General features: G+C 48.7%; 1 protein-coding gene across 1 annotated transcript; it reads left to right on the top strand.

Moving 5' to 3' along the window:
* Positions 1-14,885: 14,885 nt before the first annotated feature.
* Positions 14,886-16,772, top strand: LOC137332164 (homeobox protein not2-like). Its single transcript, XM_067995870.1, has 3 exons — positions 14,886-15,207; positions 16,162-16,349; positions 16,467-16,772. Exons 1-3 carry the CDS (start codon positions 14,886-14,888, stop codon positions 16,590-16,592), a joined length of 636 nt encoding a protein of 211 aa, XP_067851971.1. The 3' UTR covers positions 16,593-16,772.
* Positions 16,773-17,746: the final 974 nt, after the last annotated feature.

Here is a 17,746-nt window from a genome sequence, read left to right as displayed (position 1 = left end):
TTGTGGGTTCAAGTCCCACTCCGAGGAGTTGAGCACAAAATCCAGGCTGATACTCCATTGTAGTACTAAGGGAGCACTCTACTATCAGAGGTGCCGTTTTTCGGATGAGAGGTTAAACAGAGGCCCTGTCTGCCCTCTCAGGTGGACGGAAAAGATCCCATGGCACTATTTCGAAGAAGTGCAGGGGTGTCCTGGCCAACATTTATCCCTCAACCAACATCACTAAAACAGATTATCTGGTCATTATCACACTGCTGTTTGTGGGAGCTTGCTGTGCGCAAATTGGCTGCCGTGTTTCCTACATTACAACAGTGACTACACTTCAAAAAGTACTATCGGGGGTGGGACACGTCACATCTGAGCCTGACCCCTTCACCACAGACAAATGCTTTCTAAAGCGCTTTGGATGTCCTGAGGTTGTGAAAGGTGCTATATAAATGCAAGTCTTCCTTTCTTTCTTCCCACTTCACAACCTCCCATTTTCTCCTCTCCTGAAGCTGGTGACTTATACTGGGTGGGATGCAGTTGAGCAGCTGTTTACAATATGTGAGCCCAGACAGAGTATCAGCAGTCTATTTGCCCTTCGGGGTGGGACACGTCACATCTGAGCCTGACCCCCTTCACCACAGACAAATGCCTTCTAAAAGGGGTCATTGGATAGCAATCGAGAATGGCTGATTTTCCCCTTCCTTATCCCAGGGATAATTGGAGAAAATTGTTGTGACCCCACTGCCGTTATGGTTGAGATCAACTAACTCAGCACAGACTGGGTTCCAACCTGGGCTGCTTGACTTATTTCCAACAGTGGACAGTGCACTTACCACCTTGGCCATCAAGGGAGCACCCGAAAGGACAGTGGCTGATCTATTGCAACCCCAATCCCTCATCAGAGAAATGACACATTCATCCCGTCGTTCTGGCCTGGATGTAAATCCAGGTCCCAGAAATAAAAGGAAATGATTCTGATTGTACATTTCAATCCCATTGTTAATATGATTGATAAAAGGGCTAAAATGTGTTGTTAATCTGACACCTCAGGATCAGATTACCTGTATTAATGGCATAATGCATCATCTACATAATGCCATTATATTAACATAAATCTTTATTGGTCTCACAGGCATCATCATGACTATATGACGTAGCTCAAATGTCCATTGTGAATGAAGTGGTATCCCTCTTGTTGAAATGAGGAAGTGGTAATCATAGCTTTGAACCACAAATGGAAAGTGTTAGGAATGTGTCAGTGAATATCCTAAACCCATGCTTCTTGTTTTCACTTATTTTCTCACTAAATATCTGGATTTATAAATTATTCACAAACTATTTTTGCTGACTTTTCACCCAAAAGTTGACAGACTTGCCAACTTACATTATTTTCTGAAATCTTGTGATTTATGTTCTAGGTTATCAAATTGGAGTGCTTGGGCTCAAGAGAGGACCCATAGTCATTAGATTTATTTCTGCATCCATTGGTACACTAGCATGCTATTTGTGTTGCTTAGTAATAAAACCTATTTTCTGCAACATTAAGACTGTTTTCCTTTGGGTAGCCTACATTGCCTAATGGAAATTAGAACAAGGAATCCCCAGGAGCATGTAATATTTGCAGGGGTCCCCGGGAGTGTGTTAATGTTTGCAGGGGTCCCAGGAGTGTGTAATATTGGCTGGAGAAAAACAAAGAACCAATAGCAAAGATTAAGCGAATAAGAGCAGACATTTTCATTGAATAGTTTGTAACATTGAATTTCCTTCAGATCATCCTTTGGATTTTGTTGTTTTTAAAAGCAACGGAGAAACTGAAAAAACCCCAGAAAACGAAGACCCTTATCTCAACCTGGATTTAAAACTGTTTAGCTCCCCTAATGGCTCAGTGGGTAAGTGCCCTCTCTAGTACTGAGTCATACAGACAAGATCTCAGGTTTGATTCTTGGTCTGGGAGGAGTTCGTTGACCTCAGGGCACGAGTAGGGTTCCTACAATGTCTTCAGTGTCCTTACTGGGGAGGAGATACATCACCCGGGTTTTCTGCTTTTTGTGATTCCTGCTGGAAAATGCATGTGTGTGGAGTTCAGATGAAAACAGGATCAGGCTCAGTTATGACGTTCATCTTCCTCTCCCCCATCTGCTCCCTTGTCACTTTAATCAAATATCCTGCTGACATTCACTGTCTTCTGTGCAAGGACAGTACACTGTGAAAGTTGTGAAGGAGGACATTAGGGTGTGAATTTCCATTTTCTCCGCTCTATTACTGGAGGAAGTGACTCCTTGCTAAGGTATGGTTGCACCTCACCATAGTGACCATTCCTCATGTGCCAGCATAACATTGGCAGAATATTCAATTGTACGGAGCATCACAGCAAAGTGCGATCCTGTCCTCACTCAATGTTGACACAGGTACATTTTACAGCCGGGTCATTGGATAATGATCAAGAAGAGGAACTCTGGTTCACTTTCCCCCTCATCAATTTTAGTGAGTTGAGGCATTTTTAGTAAATTGAAGCAATTTTAGTGAATTGAAGCAGTTTTAGTGAGTTGAGGCAATTTTAGTGAATTGAAGCAGTTTTAGTGAGTTGAGGCAATTTTAGTGCCACTAACTCTGCCTCAGATGAGATCAGCTAATTCAGCACAGATTTGGGATTGAACCTGATTCTGTCCTGGTCTGCATAACTTAGTACAGTAACTTAATGGTGCATTAAGGACAGTGTGTTACAAAAACTGCATGAAATATAAGTAGTAACTGATGCACTGCAATATTTTGGGCCCGATTTTAGCACCGGGTTTCGGGTGCGTTCTCGGCGGGGGGGCCTCGAAAATCCCGATCTCCAGGTGCGTGACCGGATCGCGCCGCGATCCCGGCCACTTCCGGGTTCCGCGCTGACGTGCGGGGCTGCGTGCGCAGCCCCTGCTGGTGGGATTCCCGCAGGCAATTAAAGCAGTATTTACTTTGCTTGTTCAGGTCATTAAATGACCTGATTCAGCTGTCTTATTATGAAGTGTGGGATTTTACCTTCAACCCAGACTGTTTCACATACTGGGGGAAACAGTCTCACTCCAAACGGACGTGTTGCAGCCAGCAGCCTGTGGCAGCTGCCAAGGTGCACTCCACAGGGGGGGGGAGACCCCTCACCAACGCAGGAGGCCACTCCGTCACATAGGGCAACGCCTGCCCTCCAGCACCCTCCTCCAAGCAAGAAGATTCACCGACGTGGAACCGCAGCCCCGGTGCGAGGACACACTTTTCTACCGTGCACAACCCCTCAGACCAACACCTGCCAGATGGGGGCTGCCTTGACATCCTCGGAGGACGAACAGCATCACCAGCCCCAGCAGCCTCGCAGTCCACGCCGTCCGCCTCTTCGACGTGGAGCCCCCCAACACGGTGCTGTGGCACACCCACCTGCACAGCAGGAGGGAGGGCAACCGCAGAGAGAGCTGCGTCGCAGGAGGCACTACCCTCCGGACAGGGTCTACAGACCGAGGCTCAGCTTCATGGACCTCTCCGAGAAGCAGTGCATACGTAGGCTCAGAGTCACTCGCCAGGTAGTCGCCGACATCTGCAGCCTCCTTAATGACGAGCTGCTCCCGGATGGACCAAGCAGCATCTTCTTACCCGTCGCCGTCAAAGTCACCACTGCCCTCAACTTCTTCGCATCCGGATCCTTCCAGGGTGCCACCGGGGACATCACCGGGGTCTGTCAGTCCTCTGCACACAAGTGCATAAGGCAGGTCACCGATGGTTTGTTCCACAGGGCCTCGCACTACATCAACTTCGCCATGGACGAGCGCAGCCAGATGGAGAGGGCGGTTGGATTCCATGCCATGGCTGGCTTCCCACGGGTGCAGGGTGTAATCGATTGCACCCACATAGCAATACGGGCACCTCCGCATGAGCCAGGGCTGTTCATCAACAGGAAGGGGTATCACTCCATGAACGCCCAGCTCATCTGTGACCACCGCCAGAGATTCCTACACGTGTGCGCCAGATACCCCGGCAGCTGCCACGATGCCTTCGTCCTCAGGGAGTCCACCGTCCCGCCCCTCTTCCACGCACCCAACACCGGCAACGGCTGGCTCCTCGGCGACAAGGGGTATCCCCTGCACACGTGGCTCATGACGCCTCTGAGGAACCCCATCACCGAGCCGCAGCGTCGATACAATGACAGCCACATTGCTACCAGGTCTACAATTGAGCAGACCATAGGGCTGCTCAAGATGCGCTTCAGGTGCCTTGATCATTCTGGGGGAGCGCTCCAACACACGCCATTCAGAGTGGGACGAATCATAGTTGTCTGCTGTGCCCTGCACAACATGGCCCAACAGAGAGGGGTGCCGCTGGAGCAGGCCCCATCCACACCCACCACCCACATTGAGGACGACGATGAGGAGGAGGAGGTGGAGGAAGAGGGGGAGGAGGAGGAGGAGGAGGGGGAGGAGGAGGCCGCGCGAGAGGATGATGTACGACCCATGCGCCGAACACCGGCTCACCGGGATGCTCGCCAGGCCAGGGAGGCACTCATACGTCAACGGTTCTCCTAGAGTCAGACAGTCTGAGGCGTTCACATCTCATCACCGGCACATGCGAGCGGCCATACCAGCTCCCTCCACAGAAGAGTCTCGCCAGTAATCCCGCACCCACAGCAGTGTGCCCAATGGGCGGCAGCAGGTGTTCGCCGTCATGATGGGCCGCACGGAACGCACCTATTGCACAAGCCGCAGAAGAATGGACGAGAGGTGGCAGGAGTGATGAGAACGATAGTGTTTAATATGTACAATGTGAAATACTATAAACAAAACGTGTATAAATTAACAGACACCCTGGTGCATTCCCTTTGTGCTTATAACGCCCTTTGCATTTCTTTTCCGGGAACCCCTACGTGGTGCTACCCCTGTGGCTCCAGCAGAGGTAGTGGCAGGTTGCTCCTGTTCGTGCCCTGACCGGGTAGATGCTTTGGGCCGACGGCCCCTGGGTTTCGGTGCCCGTGAGGGCACCTCCACAGACTGCTCCTCCTGCACCGGGGCAGGGGCAGACTCAGCCACCTGGAGAGGAGGCACCATTGCGGGTACTGGTTGAGAGGGGGGCCACGGGTGGGACGTGGGGGCGCCTTGAGAAGCGTCCCCGCTTCCATGTCCCCGTTCACCATCATCCCTCTCGTGGCCTCGGCCCACATCACCCCTTCCACCCTGCTGGACGACAGTTTGGATGGCATGTGTGAGGCCTTGCAAGGCCACCCCTAGTGTATCCGTCAGCCTGTTGATGGCGGCGGAATGTTGCTCAGCCTGAATCCGTACAGCCGTTGTCAGGGCCTGCATGGACTCGATGTTCAGCTGTGCGTGACGCTCGAGGGAGGCTAGCCTGTCCTCCACCGCAGACGTTCCCGCACCTACCCACGACACTATGTCGCCGGTACCCTCCTGTACCTGCGCCACCAATGCCCGCATGCAGGAGTTGGACTCCTCCATCACCTGCGCGATCGTGGACAATGCGCGTGGCAGCTCTCCCAGTACCTCGGCAATGTGCTGGTGCCCCTCGACGACTCTCCTTTTGACTGGTGGCCCCCTGGGTTCAGCATCTGGGTCCGGCTGAGCAGAGCCTGGAGATGAGTGCACCCACCGACGCGGACCCTCCGCGGCTGCCCCTGCCACCAGGGTCTGCTCATGCTCACACGTGCGCGGTGAATCACCATGTGCAACCCCAACTAGTTGGCGAGGGGGACCCACCGAGGTGCCTGTCTCTGCGCTGGTGGATGGTTGGCTCAGATGTGACGATGCACCCTCAGAGACCGGCATGTCCTCTGAGGAATCGCCCTCTTCACACACAGCGCTCGCAAACGGCCCTGCAAGAGAACAGAGGGCACTATGAGGCATGTGCACCAACGTTACGGTGCGCCAGATGCCAGGTGATGATACGGTCATTCGCGATCATGAGTGTTGAGTGTCAGCTTTCCCTTACCGGCCGTTTCTGCAGCGCCAGACTCGCCATCCGCCACGGAGAGGCAATGTTGCGTTCCGCTGATGTCGAGCGCCTCCACCTCTGCATCCGTAAGTTCCAGCACGTGCGGCGGGCCCCCTCCGGTGCGGGCCCTTTCTCGGTCGTTCTTGCATCTCTTCTCCTGTCAAGGCAAAACACAGATGCGTGAGTGAGTGCAGATTGCATAGTGAGACGCCTCAAGCATTGGTGTGGGTGGGTTGAGCATGGGGCAGATGGATGGGAGGATGCGTGTGCCACATGCCCATCCCATTGCATGGGGATTGGGGTGTGTGGTAGTGTTCGAGTGGGGACAGGGACGGTGGGTACTTGCGGGCACGGCGAGGATGGTGAGTGAGTGGCTGCGAGGATTGCTGCAGGAGCGCTGTGGTGGCTGTGCAGAAGGGGTTGTGATGTGTTTGGCATGATGTTGGGGACGGGTTGTGGGAGGGTGCGTTGGTGTACTCACTTTGCCGGACCTAGTGAGGTCATTGAACCGCTTGCGGCACTGCTCCCATGTCCTGGGGGTGTTGGCCCTGCTGCTGACCTCCGCCGCCACCTCTGCCCATGCCTTCCTGGTGACGGAGCCTGGGCACTTGCGTCCGTCCGCAGGGAACAGCGTGTCCCTCCTCCTCCTCACACCCTCCAGAAGCAGCTGCAGTGTGAAGTCGGAGAACCGTGGCGCAGCCTTGCCCCTGGGGTGCGCCATGCTGTGATGCCTCTTGCTTGAAGCAGGAGGGGCTTTTGGGGACTGCCCCTTTAAATGGAGCTCCTCCATCGCGATAACGATAATGCGCATGCGCAGCTCACCGGCGCGCAGCTGGGGAGCGGAGAACTCGTAACCACGGCTTAATGGAATCAATTATCCCGCGATCGCGCGGGGGGCGCACTCATTTAGCCGTCCGCGTTTTCCACGCTCCCGAAGGACCACCCGCTGGGAACCCGCAGGCCTGCTAAAATCGGGCCCTTTGTTTTCATTTAGTGACCAAACCATTTAAAAACTCAAAAGAAATTAGTATTTAGTTCCACAGTGCAGAGTGAGTAGCTGATCCACGCAGGCCAGGAAAGTCCTAGATTCAATGGCCAGTCTGTGTTGAGTTAGTTGATCTCACCTGGGGCTGTGGTAGGGATGCTGTAGTTGGACTCAGTGCTGTTGGGTTAGCAAAGGGAAAATTGGCCAGGGTTCTTGCTCCTGAATGCTATCCTGGCTAGAAGTGTACATGTGAACATGTCACATGAGGAAGGGATTAGGCTTAGCTGCGATGCCTCTGAAGTCAAATAAGCACACTCCCTCACTGCATCCTCTTCCTAATAAAGAGCACACAGACTCACAGCATCTCTGTACCTCTCACCTGAGCAGGACAAGGCACCAGAGGATTACTGTTGCTCATCGAACCATATTCCACCAAGGCATCAAGGCGCCGTCAAAAAAGAAGAGGAGGGAGCAAATTGGCAAGGCAAAACTGAATGCTGGAGATGTAGTCAATAGGTGTATTTTAGTTTCTGGTTTATATTAGCTCTGCTCTAGTGTTATCATTCACATAAGGGTCCAGTTTAGATTTTGTTCATATATCGGGATGAGGGGCCAATTATATTTTGTTCATTATCAGGGTTTGGCAAAAATTAATAAGTAATTGTCTCCCTGGATTAGAGAAGCAACATTAAAAAACAGGAGAGAAACATATAGAATCTATCTGAAGTAAACAAGTGTTTAAAATGTATGAAAATACATTAATCCTGCCTCAAAAGTGTCACCTCTGTGGTGGTACATGTAACATCGTGGGTTGCCAAAATGGCCAGGGAATAAATAAGTTGTCCACATGCACACACAAAACAATGACTGCAATAGAAATGCAGAGTAACCCACACACACTAAATAGAACCTATTATGTGCGCTATATCATCTAGCTGTGGCATTGTCAGTGGCGTTCTGATGCAGTGACTCTGGTCAGCCATAAGACGGCACTGCATTGAGGAATCAGACTACCATCCCTTTCAAACCTAAGTTTAAGTAGAAAATGGCCCAGAATTTGCTAGGAAAATAATGGCAAGTTTAATGTGCACGCTGATATTAGTGTGTAAATAACCCAGAAATTTGTGGCGAGAAAGAGATACACTGTGAGTTGCAAATCATCACAAATTGCTGGACGATTCACACAGCTCTGCTGATAGGCTCGCAAAAGTGGGATCTCACTGTCAAACGCCCTATGAGTGTCAAGAAACTGCTGGATTTGCGCCGTAAATACAAATTAAACTTGCTCCAGAAAGTTAGGGCTGCTATTTCACACCCTAAGGATCCTGTTAATGGGGTGATTTATGGTCCTGCAAAGCCACTCAACCTTGGAGGCCCAGAGAGGGAACAATTGAAATGGTGGAGTCTCACTCCTGCAGGTAGTAAATTGTTCCTAGAGGTTTTTAAATTTTTTATTTTATTTTTTTTTTACTTTTCCTTTTGGTCTCTTTGTTCTCTCTTTCTTAATCCAATCTTTCTTTCCTTCTCTTTATTTCTCTTTCTGTATCTAATTTGACTCTAATTCACTCTATTTCCTTCTTCGTAGTTTGCTCTGTTTCTTTCTCCGTCCTTAAATCTCAAAGGTTAAGGAGATAGACTGTTGGTCCTGTCATTCACCAAGGGCCCAGATGCCCCGTTATTAACTTGCACTTCCAGCAAATCGCGGTGCAAAAATAATTGGAGCCGAAGTGTGAGGAAAAAATCCAACTCACGGCACTCATCAGGAGATGCCCCACTCCAGCAAATTCTAGACCAATTTTACAATTTTATATGGATACCTCCTGAAAGGAAAGGCTACAATCTTGCACAGATACTCCATTTACAGGACAGACGTCAATCTTACAGATAGCTCACCTTCAGGACACACAGAGATCTCACAAGCCTCCCACTTACTGGACAGATTTGATTGTATTCACACTGACAGTTTTTGGAAAGTTTCCTAACTATAATTTTTTAATGAAGCTTTAAAATAAAAATATGTTTTTGAAACTGCACGATTTGTTGAAATTGAGACTCAAACGTGGGTTTGATAATTCAAGGGACTCAACCTGTTGTTTATAAAATAAATATTGTCTGAAGTGAGCTGGTGCAGCATTAATTCATTAATGTAGGCTGTGACTGTTTCTGTTCACCATCTAGTGACTCTTGCCTTAAAGTGTGCATGAGTTGGCACTGGCTGAGGATGGATCAAGTTTGACTGCGAAACTCCCACAGTCAAATAGCCAGCCAAAACTCAGCTAATTTGTGCAAAGCAAGCTCCCACAAACAGCAATGTGAAAACGACCAGATAATCTGCTTTTTTTTAAGGGGTGGTAGTTGAGGGGGATGAATGTTTGCTCGGACACCAGGGGGAATTCCCCTGCTCTTCTTTGAAATAGTGCCTTTTACAGCCACCTGAGAGGGCAGACAGGGCCTCAGTTTTAACATCTCATCCAAAAGAGTGTAGCACTCTCTCAGTACTGCACTGGAATTATCAGCCTGGATTTTGTGCTCAAGTCCCTGGACTTTGAACCTACAACCTTCTGACTCAATAGGTAAGAGTGCTACTCACTGAGCCACAGCTGACACACATTTGTACCATACCATTTAATAATGGCACTATAATTGCCCTAGGTAGGGAGGGGGCAATTGGTCAGATCCCCACCCCTCATTACTATCCAGCGACCCCCTACTGGGTGTGAGTATGTATGACTGTTGAGTAAGGACATGATTGATTCCTTCCCCGTGGTCGAATAGCCTGGAAATACACACTCCAAAGCTCCTTCGTCAGTAACGGCTACTTGGGCTGGGTACAGGAGGGTGACTGCCACCAAGGGCAATTAGGGATGGGCAATAAATGCCGGCCTCGCCAGCGACGCCCACATCCCATGAACGAATTAAAAAAAATACTGAGTAGACAATCTCTTCAGGAAGGGGAGAAATTTGGCAGAAAAAAGTTGGTGAGTAAGAAAGTGTACATAAATCTGCAGTTCATCATTCTTACCATGGGAATGTTAATCAGTTAGCCCACTGGAGTCCAGCCAATGTCGGAGCTCCTCTAACAGGCCTGGACAAGCCTATTCCCTGTGTGTGAAGAAAAGCACGTTTGAGCTCCCCTGAGGGCTAACTTGGTAAATGCATCACCTAATCTGGAAGTGAGCCGTAAATGTGCCAGGTCTGTGTTGAGTTAGCTCTCAGCTGGGGCGACAGTAGGAGTAGCTACAGTTGTCCTGGTTGAGGGAGGGAGGGAGGGCAAACATTGATCAAGGTGTCCGCTACAGTTTGCTATCCAGTGATTCCTGCTAGAAATGTGTGTAGCTGTGATGTTGGATAAGAACAGAATTGAGCTCAACTGCAGGACCTGTCAACACTCATACATGAAGAATGGCAGCATGGGCAAGATCCAGAGTTTGGCCAGCACTCATGGAACTGCAGCCCTGCAAAGAGCCATTGCCTTTATTGGGTGGGGGGGAGCATAAATACTGGGAATCGGCTCACCCGTGCCAGTCTCCCAAAATCCAATTAAAATGACAGCGATATAAAAGTAGTTGATAATTCTGCAATCCATCTCACCCCATTCTGACTATTGAAATGCTAATCTGTTAACCTAGTGGAGCCCAGACAGAAGATCTCACTGTCTGGGCCTGGTGACAGGCCTGAACAAGCCTATTCCTGTGAAGGAAGAACTTCTGATGGCCAAGTGACTAAATGCATCACCTCGTCTGGAACTAAGCCATTCATGCCAGGATGTTCCAAGGTCTGAGTCCCAGTGTGCACACCTCTGCTCGGTTGGGTGTAGGACTGCTACAATTGGGAAAAAGTAACCAGTGTTCCCACTCCTGACTCATGTCCAGTGACTCCAGTTGGAAAGCGTCTGTAGTTCTCCCAATGGTAAAGCTATTGAGAAGCCAAAGCATATGTTCCAGGAAGCTGGTGTGTTCAGTCTCAGTCAGTGCAGCATCAGGAGGAGTGATACCATTGGTCTCAGCATATCCTGGGTTAGGGGAGGGGGAAGAAACAGCTAGGGTTCCTGCCACTGATCCAGTGATCCCAGCTGAAAAGAAGTGCCTGTGTACATCAGGTAAGGAAATTCTGGGCTTGGTGTGATGCCCCCCTGGTCTGATTCACTATCTAGGCACACAAATTAATAATGACCGATTGGGTGAGGCACTGGAGGTTGCCCATTGTTCATGAAGCCACACCTCAGCAAGGAGTCAAAATCCTCAATAGAGAGTAGAGGACGGGGAGGTAAAAAATGGCAGAGAAAGGACAATAATCATCTGTGGACATCAGGTAAGGACAGGATTTGATTTGCTGGCGATGCCCCGCCCAGTTGAATAGTCTGCTGACACTCACTGTCCAGGCTCACTCATGAAGAATGGTTACCAGGACGAAGAACAGCTTATGTGTCAATTGTTGTGCTATTGGCCAGATTGATTAATTAAAATGTTGGCGGCTGCACATTTTACAGTTTCTGAAGGCATGTTTTATTTATTGTCTCTGTTCTGTAGTGTCACATAAATATTAATTATCCTGTTTACACAAATCTCTTTGGGACTTTCATGTTGGTACACTTGCATTTCGTACAGGTACCAGCAATGAATTGTCTGTGATATTCGGAATCACTGATTCCAAAGCTATAGGATTGGCACCTTTTGCCAGCACCAAAATCGGACAGTAGGCAAATTAAGGGTAGGGCCTCACTGCATCTGGGTTAATGAAAGCAACACTCCTGATTGCTATCCAAAGGCCTCTTCCGGGAGTTTGAGTGTGCGGAGATCAGGTGAGCACATGATTGTTCTTGAGGGTGTTGCCTCTTGCAGCTGAATAGCCTGCCAACATGCACTGTCTGGGCTCACACATGAAGGATGGCTTGAATGAGGTTCAGAAGGTTGGAATCCATGGAACTGTATCACAGGCAGGGAGTCGACACCTTAAGGAGATGGGAGAAAATTAGTGGCGAAAGAAAAATGGGAGGGACAAACTGATTTTTTTTAAAAACCCTTAACAGACTTAAAAACTAATGTTCCCACATCTTAAGATACAGAAGTCAAAGCTGAGTTCCAGTTTAAGAAATCAGGAAATTCGCCCTCCCGATAATTTGACTGAAAAAGTCGTCATGAGTACACAATGGATCACTCATGCTGCCAGTTCGCTGAAATTATCGCTGAAGGAATCTCACACCCAGAGTTTTGATAACACAGGGGCAATTTTAACCTAACCCACCCATCTGAAAATTGACGGGATTGGGTGCAATGCTGGTTTTACACCCTGCCCCATTTTACTCTCCGTTGAAGTCATATTAGGCGGGATGTAAAACCCGCGTTCCACCCGATCCCGTGAGATTCCCACCAGTGAGTTTGCTTAAAATTACCTCCTCAGTTTTCATTTTAGAAATTTCTGCAGAGCCCACTCTAGAACCTAAAAGAACTAACTCGCACCAAGTCCCATTCGCCCATCACCCCTTTGCCCACTGACCTATATTGGCTCCTGGTCCTGGAATGCCTCGATTTTAAAATTCTCATCCTTGTTTTCAAATCCCTCCATGGCCTTGCCTCTCCCTATCTCCGTAACCTCCTCCAGCCCTACAACCCTCCAAGATCTCCGCGCTCCTCCAATTCTTGCCTATTGCGCATCCCCGATTTTAATCGCTGAACCATTGGCGGCCGTGCCTTCAGCTGCCTATGCCCTAAGATCTGAAATTCCCTCCCGGTTAGTGACTAACTCGGTTAGGTTAAATACGCCACTGGGTGTGGCACTAAGCCATATAGACCAGGAAGGTCCCAAAGCTACAATCCCGGTATTGTGCTGAGTTGGCAGTTCACAGAGCTGGAACAAGCAGTGATGGTGCTACAATTGACCCCAGTAGTGCCCTCAGGCAAGGGAGTAAGAAGGTCAGCCAAGATTCCTGCAGCTGTTCGCTATCCAACGGGCCGTGCTAGAAAACGTGTGTGACTTTGTTGTGTGAGGACAGGAATAGCTGGGTGGGTGATGTCCCAGGGACACATAGCATGCCAACGTTCACTATCAGGGTTCACAGGGGAAGGATGGCACCCAGGCAAGGAATAAGATAGATGCCAATGCCTGTGGAACTGTACCCCAACACATCTCTATATTTCATTTGAAAGATCTTCCATAGGATCACACTTTGGTTGAAGTGGCACATCAGAGGCCTGACCATCCCTCCCCCACTCCAACCCCCTTCCTCAAATGCAGCAGTGGAAGTGAGGCATATGAAACAGAAGGTTAAAAGGTTTGATTCCCAGCCTGTGCTGGGTTAGCTGATTGGAGCTGCGGTAATAGTTGGGATGCTAAAATTGGGCACAGTGCCCAGGCGAGGGAGCGGGTAAATCAGCCAAAGTTCCTGCTCCTGTTTGCTATCTAGTGATCCCCTTCTGGAAAGTGCATGTGTGGATATCAGGTGTTAGGATCAGGCCTCACTGTGATACCTGTTCACAGTTAAATGGACTCTCATCACTCGTGGTCCAGGCTCTCACTTGGGTGTGGTTCCAGGGTAGAGTTGATGCCTGTGGAATCATAATCCAGCAGTCCCTTCAGGGAAGGAGTCAGGAAACTGGAAAACAAAAAATCTCAATGTTTTTTGTTGGAAGTTGGTTCAACAATTCCCACACACTTGTTGCAGCTTTGAACAGCTGAGGTTGTGAGGAGGCAACTTGCTAGTTAGTGACCAATGTGATGAATTGGTCACTAACTAGCTTCGCACTGAGCCCACCTAAATTGCATAATGTAAAGACATTTTCTCACTGTATACCTGGATGAAACCAACCAGTACAGTTTCAGAGACATTTCGAATGCCCTAAGGTATCAGTCCAATGGATTCTTCATACATGGTCTGGGTGCGCTTTGAAGGGCCTGCACTAGTTGATGTGCCAATATGTCTGTCCTATTGCACTCTCCAGTTTGTGCAGCACAATCCAGATATGATTCTGTGGCAGATCCTGCCAAAGATGTGAAGACATCCTAGGGTGCTGTGGATTAGAGTGCAAATCCCTTCTCTCCAGAGCTGTGGACTGCTCTTCACCATTATCATTGAGCCCAATTCCCTCCTCATCCACCAAACTGATGATTGTGCTTTCAGCAGCAGATACAGGCCTTGGGTGTGAAGGAATCATCTGTGGAGATAGAAGGGAGAATTATTATTAATCGAGTTTACATTGTCAAAGGAACTGAAGTAATTTCATGATATAGAATCATAGAATCTTACAGCACAGAAGGAGGCCATTTGGCCCATCGTGCCTGTGCCGGTTCTTTGAAAGGGCTATCCAATTAGTCCTACTCCCCTGCTCTTTCCCCATAACCTTGCAATTTTTTTCTTTTCAAGTATTTATCCAATTCCTTTTTGAAAATTACAATTGAATCTGCTTCCACCACCCTTTCAGGCAGTGCATTCCAGATCATAACTACTCTCTGCATAAATAAATTTCTCCTCATCTCCCCTGGTTGTTTTTCCCAAGTGTCTTAAATCTGTGTCCTTAGGTTATCGACCCTCCTGCCAGTGCAAACAGTATCTCCCCATTTACTCCATCAAAACTCCTCATAATTTTGAACGCCTCTATTAAATCTCCCTTTAACCATCTCAATCTCTCCTGAACTAATATTTTTTTAGTCGTTTCAGTGTCTAACGAGAGGTTTGCTTAGTACAGGATGCGCAGCATTACTGACACCATGAACCATTCGCCCCCAGCAATTACCTGGAACAAGTTATTCAATTAACCCCATCGTCAGTGTCTTCAATGATTCTCACCACCACTTCTCAGAACAAAAACCCCTCGGGACACTTTGCATATCACAGGTTGGAGCGGAGCGGGGGGGGTGCAGTATAAGAATGTCCCAAACAGACGCATACATATCAGATCCGGCCTTCGCCTCGTCACTGCAACAAAAGACACTTCGCCCGGGATCCAAAATGCAGCCGATGTTCTCGGACCGAGCCCATTACCCAGCTTTCGTTCCCGACCCCTGCGCTTTTTACCCGGCCCGGTGCTCCTCTCCCTGCACCAAGCCTCAGGAGGAGGCTCCAGCTAAGAAGAGACCCTTCACCGTTGAGTTTCTGCTCTCCAAGTCTCCACTAAAAGGCGGTGACTGCCGTTGGCAGCCGCTTGAGCCCCGAGTGCCTGTTTATCCGGGTGCTGTGTGCGCCCCGGTGCCCGCAGGGTACCCCGTCCTCTGCCAGGCTCCGGGTTACTATAGTCAGCCGTGGTACAGGACATGGGACATGTACGGGGCAGGTAAGGACTTTTCAGTACTTGGTAATCACGCTAACCCTTGGGGTCATTTGCACGCGTGTGTGTCTCTGTGCCTCTGTGCATTTAATTCATTTTTGTGTTGACTGTGCCCACACCAGGTGTTATTGACTCTCATGAATCTGATCTGTGTCCATTTTGGGTAGTATTGGATCAAAAGTTTGTTGGCACCTTTCAGGTGTAGACTTTGCAATGAGTTAAAAGCAAAAACCTCTGATAATTACATCATGGCCTCTGTTATTTTCCTTCCATTGTTTTTGTCTCTTACTGTCTCTGCCTAAATTTCTGTGTGTGTGTGTCTCTCTCTGTCGGTCGGTCTGTGTTCTCAAACACTCTCCCTCCCCATTTTTCTCCAGCTCGTCCCTTTTCTCCCACTCTAACTCCCTGAATGTTCCTTGATTCTCTCACTTCGCCGGGGACCCGGGACAGAGGAGCAGTGCCCCTCAATGACCAAACTACCCGATTCCAAGGGGAATGAAGCTTTCTTGCTGGTTTCTGTTTAAAGCCTTTCTCCTGATGGGGCTGTTTCCATTAGAACCGGGGGGGGGGTGATCTGATTGAATCAAAGTGTTTAAAATTATGACGCGATGGGGCAGAACAGATAGAAACAGCCTGTTTCCAGTGATTTAAGGAATTATAAAGAGGGGGATGTGGATATAAGATTACATTTAAGAGATTTAGGACAGAGAGCAGGAGAAGTCTTTTTATCATAGGGAATGCACTTCAGGAGTTAATGATTGAAGCAGAGACCATGTCAACATTTATAAATAGGTTAGATGGATGGTTGAAAGGAAGGGAAATCATGGATTTGGGATAAGGCTGGGGTCATGAGATTAGGAGTATTAATGCAGGATAAACACCAATACAGAATGATTGGGCCAAACGTGTTGTGATGTCTGTGATATCCGTGAGTCTGACTTCATGCCAATTCTCTTTCAGACTGGGGGTTCAGTCGACCTGCCCTGCTGCACCCGATCCCCGCCAAAGATGTCAAGTTAAAACGCTTCCGGGCCATGTTCACTCAGGAACAGCTCGCAGTGTTGGAGAGGGAGTTTAGGAAACACCGCTACATAATCGGCCCTCAGAGGGTAGCCTTGGCTGCTGCTCTGGGCCTCACAGTACTACAGGTACACGGCTTCACAGAGCCAAGTGTTCAGCATTTCCACTGATAACCAGCAGACTGAACAACAAGCTGGCAGCTTAAGGTCACCCATTTAAGTTAGTAAACTTTTGTTTTACTTTAGGTGAAGGTATGGTTTCAGAACAGGCGGATCAAATGGAAGAAGGACACAGAAAAAAAATCAGCAAGTCGAGCCAGCCGAGCAGGGTGTGACCAAAGCCCGGAGCAGGACCCTCAAGGCAGCCGCTGAGAACAGCCCATCAACCGAGGAAGAGACAAAAGGCCTCCCAGGAAATGATAAGCGCCCGGGCCACTGAGAATGTCGGCCGTCTGTGGGCTTCCGTTTGACCAACTTTACCCTCAAGAATCTTATGAAGAGTATTTGCTTTAATTAACTTTTTTCAATTTTTGTATAAAGAAAAACAGAAAACTTGTTAAACAAGATTGATCGCCTTGTAAGTGTCTGGCTGGGCGGATGGCTCTCCGTTTTATGGAGATGTGCATTGATTTGATTTAACTTATAAATCTCGGATTGATCAGGATCCTTGTTGTCTGTTATTTGTCACTCCAGGATTAAGGTCCGTACTGATCCCCAGCTCTTATTTGGAAACGTACTCGCCGATCTAGTTATACTGCCACTTAGGGATCTGTGCCCAGCAATGTTTTTTTTAAAAAATGACCGTATAACTCGGGCACTGGCGGCATATAAAACCCCCTCCAGCAGGTCACCACATACTGGGTTGGAGTTTAACCACAGAATGCAGTATAACTCCGGACAGAGATAGGTAGCAGTGAGGCTCTGGGTTCCCTACACAGCAAATCCATTGAAAGTCAGCCTTTCCTTGAGCCTCGTGGACCTACCCTGTGAGCAGGGCAGGCAAAGAGCACTTGAGATGGGCTGCATCAGAGGAACAGGGGGGTGGGGAACATAGGAACAGGAGTAGGCCATTCAGCCCCTCGTGCCTGTTCCGCCACTTGATAAGATCATGGCTGATCTGTGTCTTATGTCACCCAAGGAGCCAGAGGGATAAGGAACAGGAGTAGGCAATTCAGCCCCTGGAGTCTGGTCCACCATTCACTTAGATCACAGCTGACCTGTATCTTGACACAATTTACCCCCCCCCCCCCCTTTTAGCTCCATATTTCTTGATACCTTTTATCTAATACAAATCTATCGATCTCAGTCTTGAAAGTGCGCTCTTCTTCAGAGGGCACAGGTAGTCTGATGACATTGTCGGTCAAAGAATCGTTAACTCTTGTTTCTATCTCCACAGATGCTGCCTGACGCTGAATATTTTCTGTTTTTATTTCGGTATAGATAGATTCTTTTTGTGTTACTTGACTCCTCACCCTGGCTCCTCCTAACTTTTATATAAAAAAAAGCTTTTTAGGGCATTTTTATCC

The sequence above is a fragment of the Heptranchias perlo genome, chromosome 14 (assembly GCF_035084215.1).
Source record: "Heptranchias perlo isolate sHepPer1 chromosome 14, sHepPer1.hap1, whole genome shotgun sequence".
Classification (NCBI taxonomy): domain Eukaryota; kingdom Metazoa; phylum Chordata; class Chondrichthyes; order Hexanchiformes; family Hexanchidae; genus Heptranchias; species Heptranchias perlo.
The sequence above is the reverse complement of the archived record's forward strand: the minus strand, read 5'-3'. Positions and strand labels throughout refer to the sequence as shown.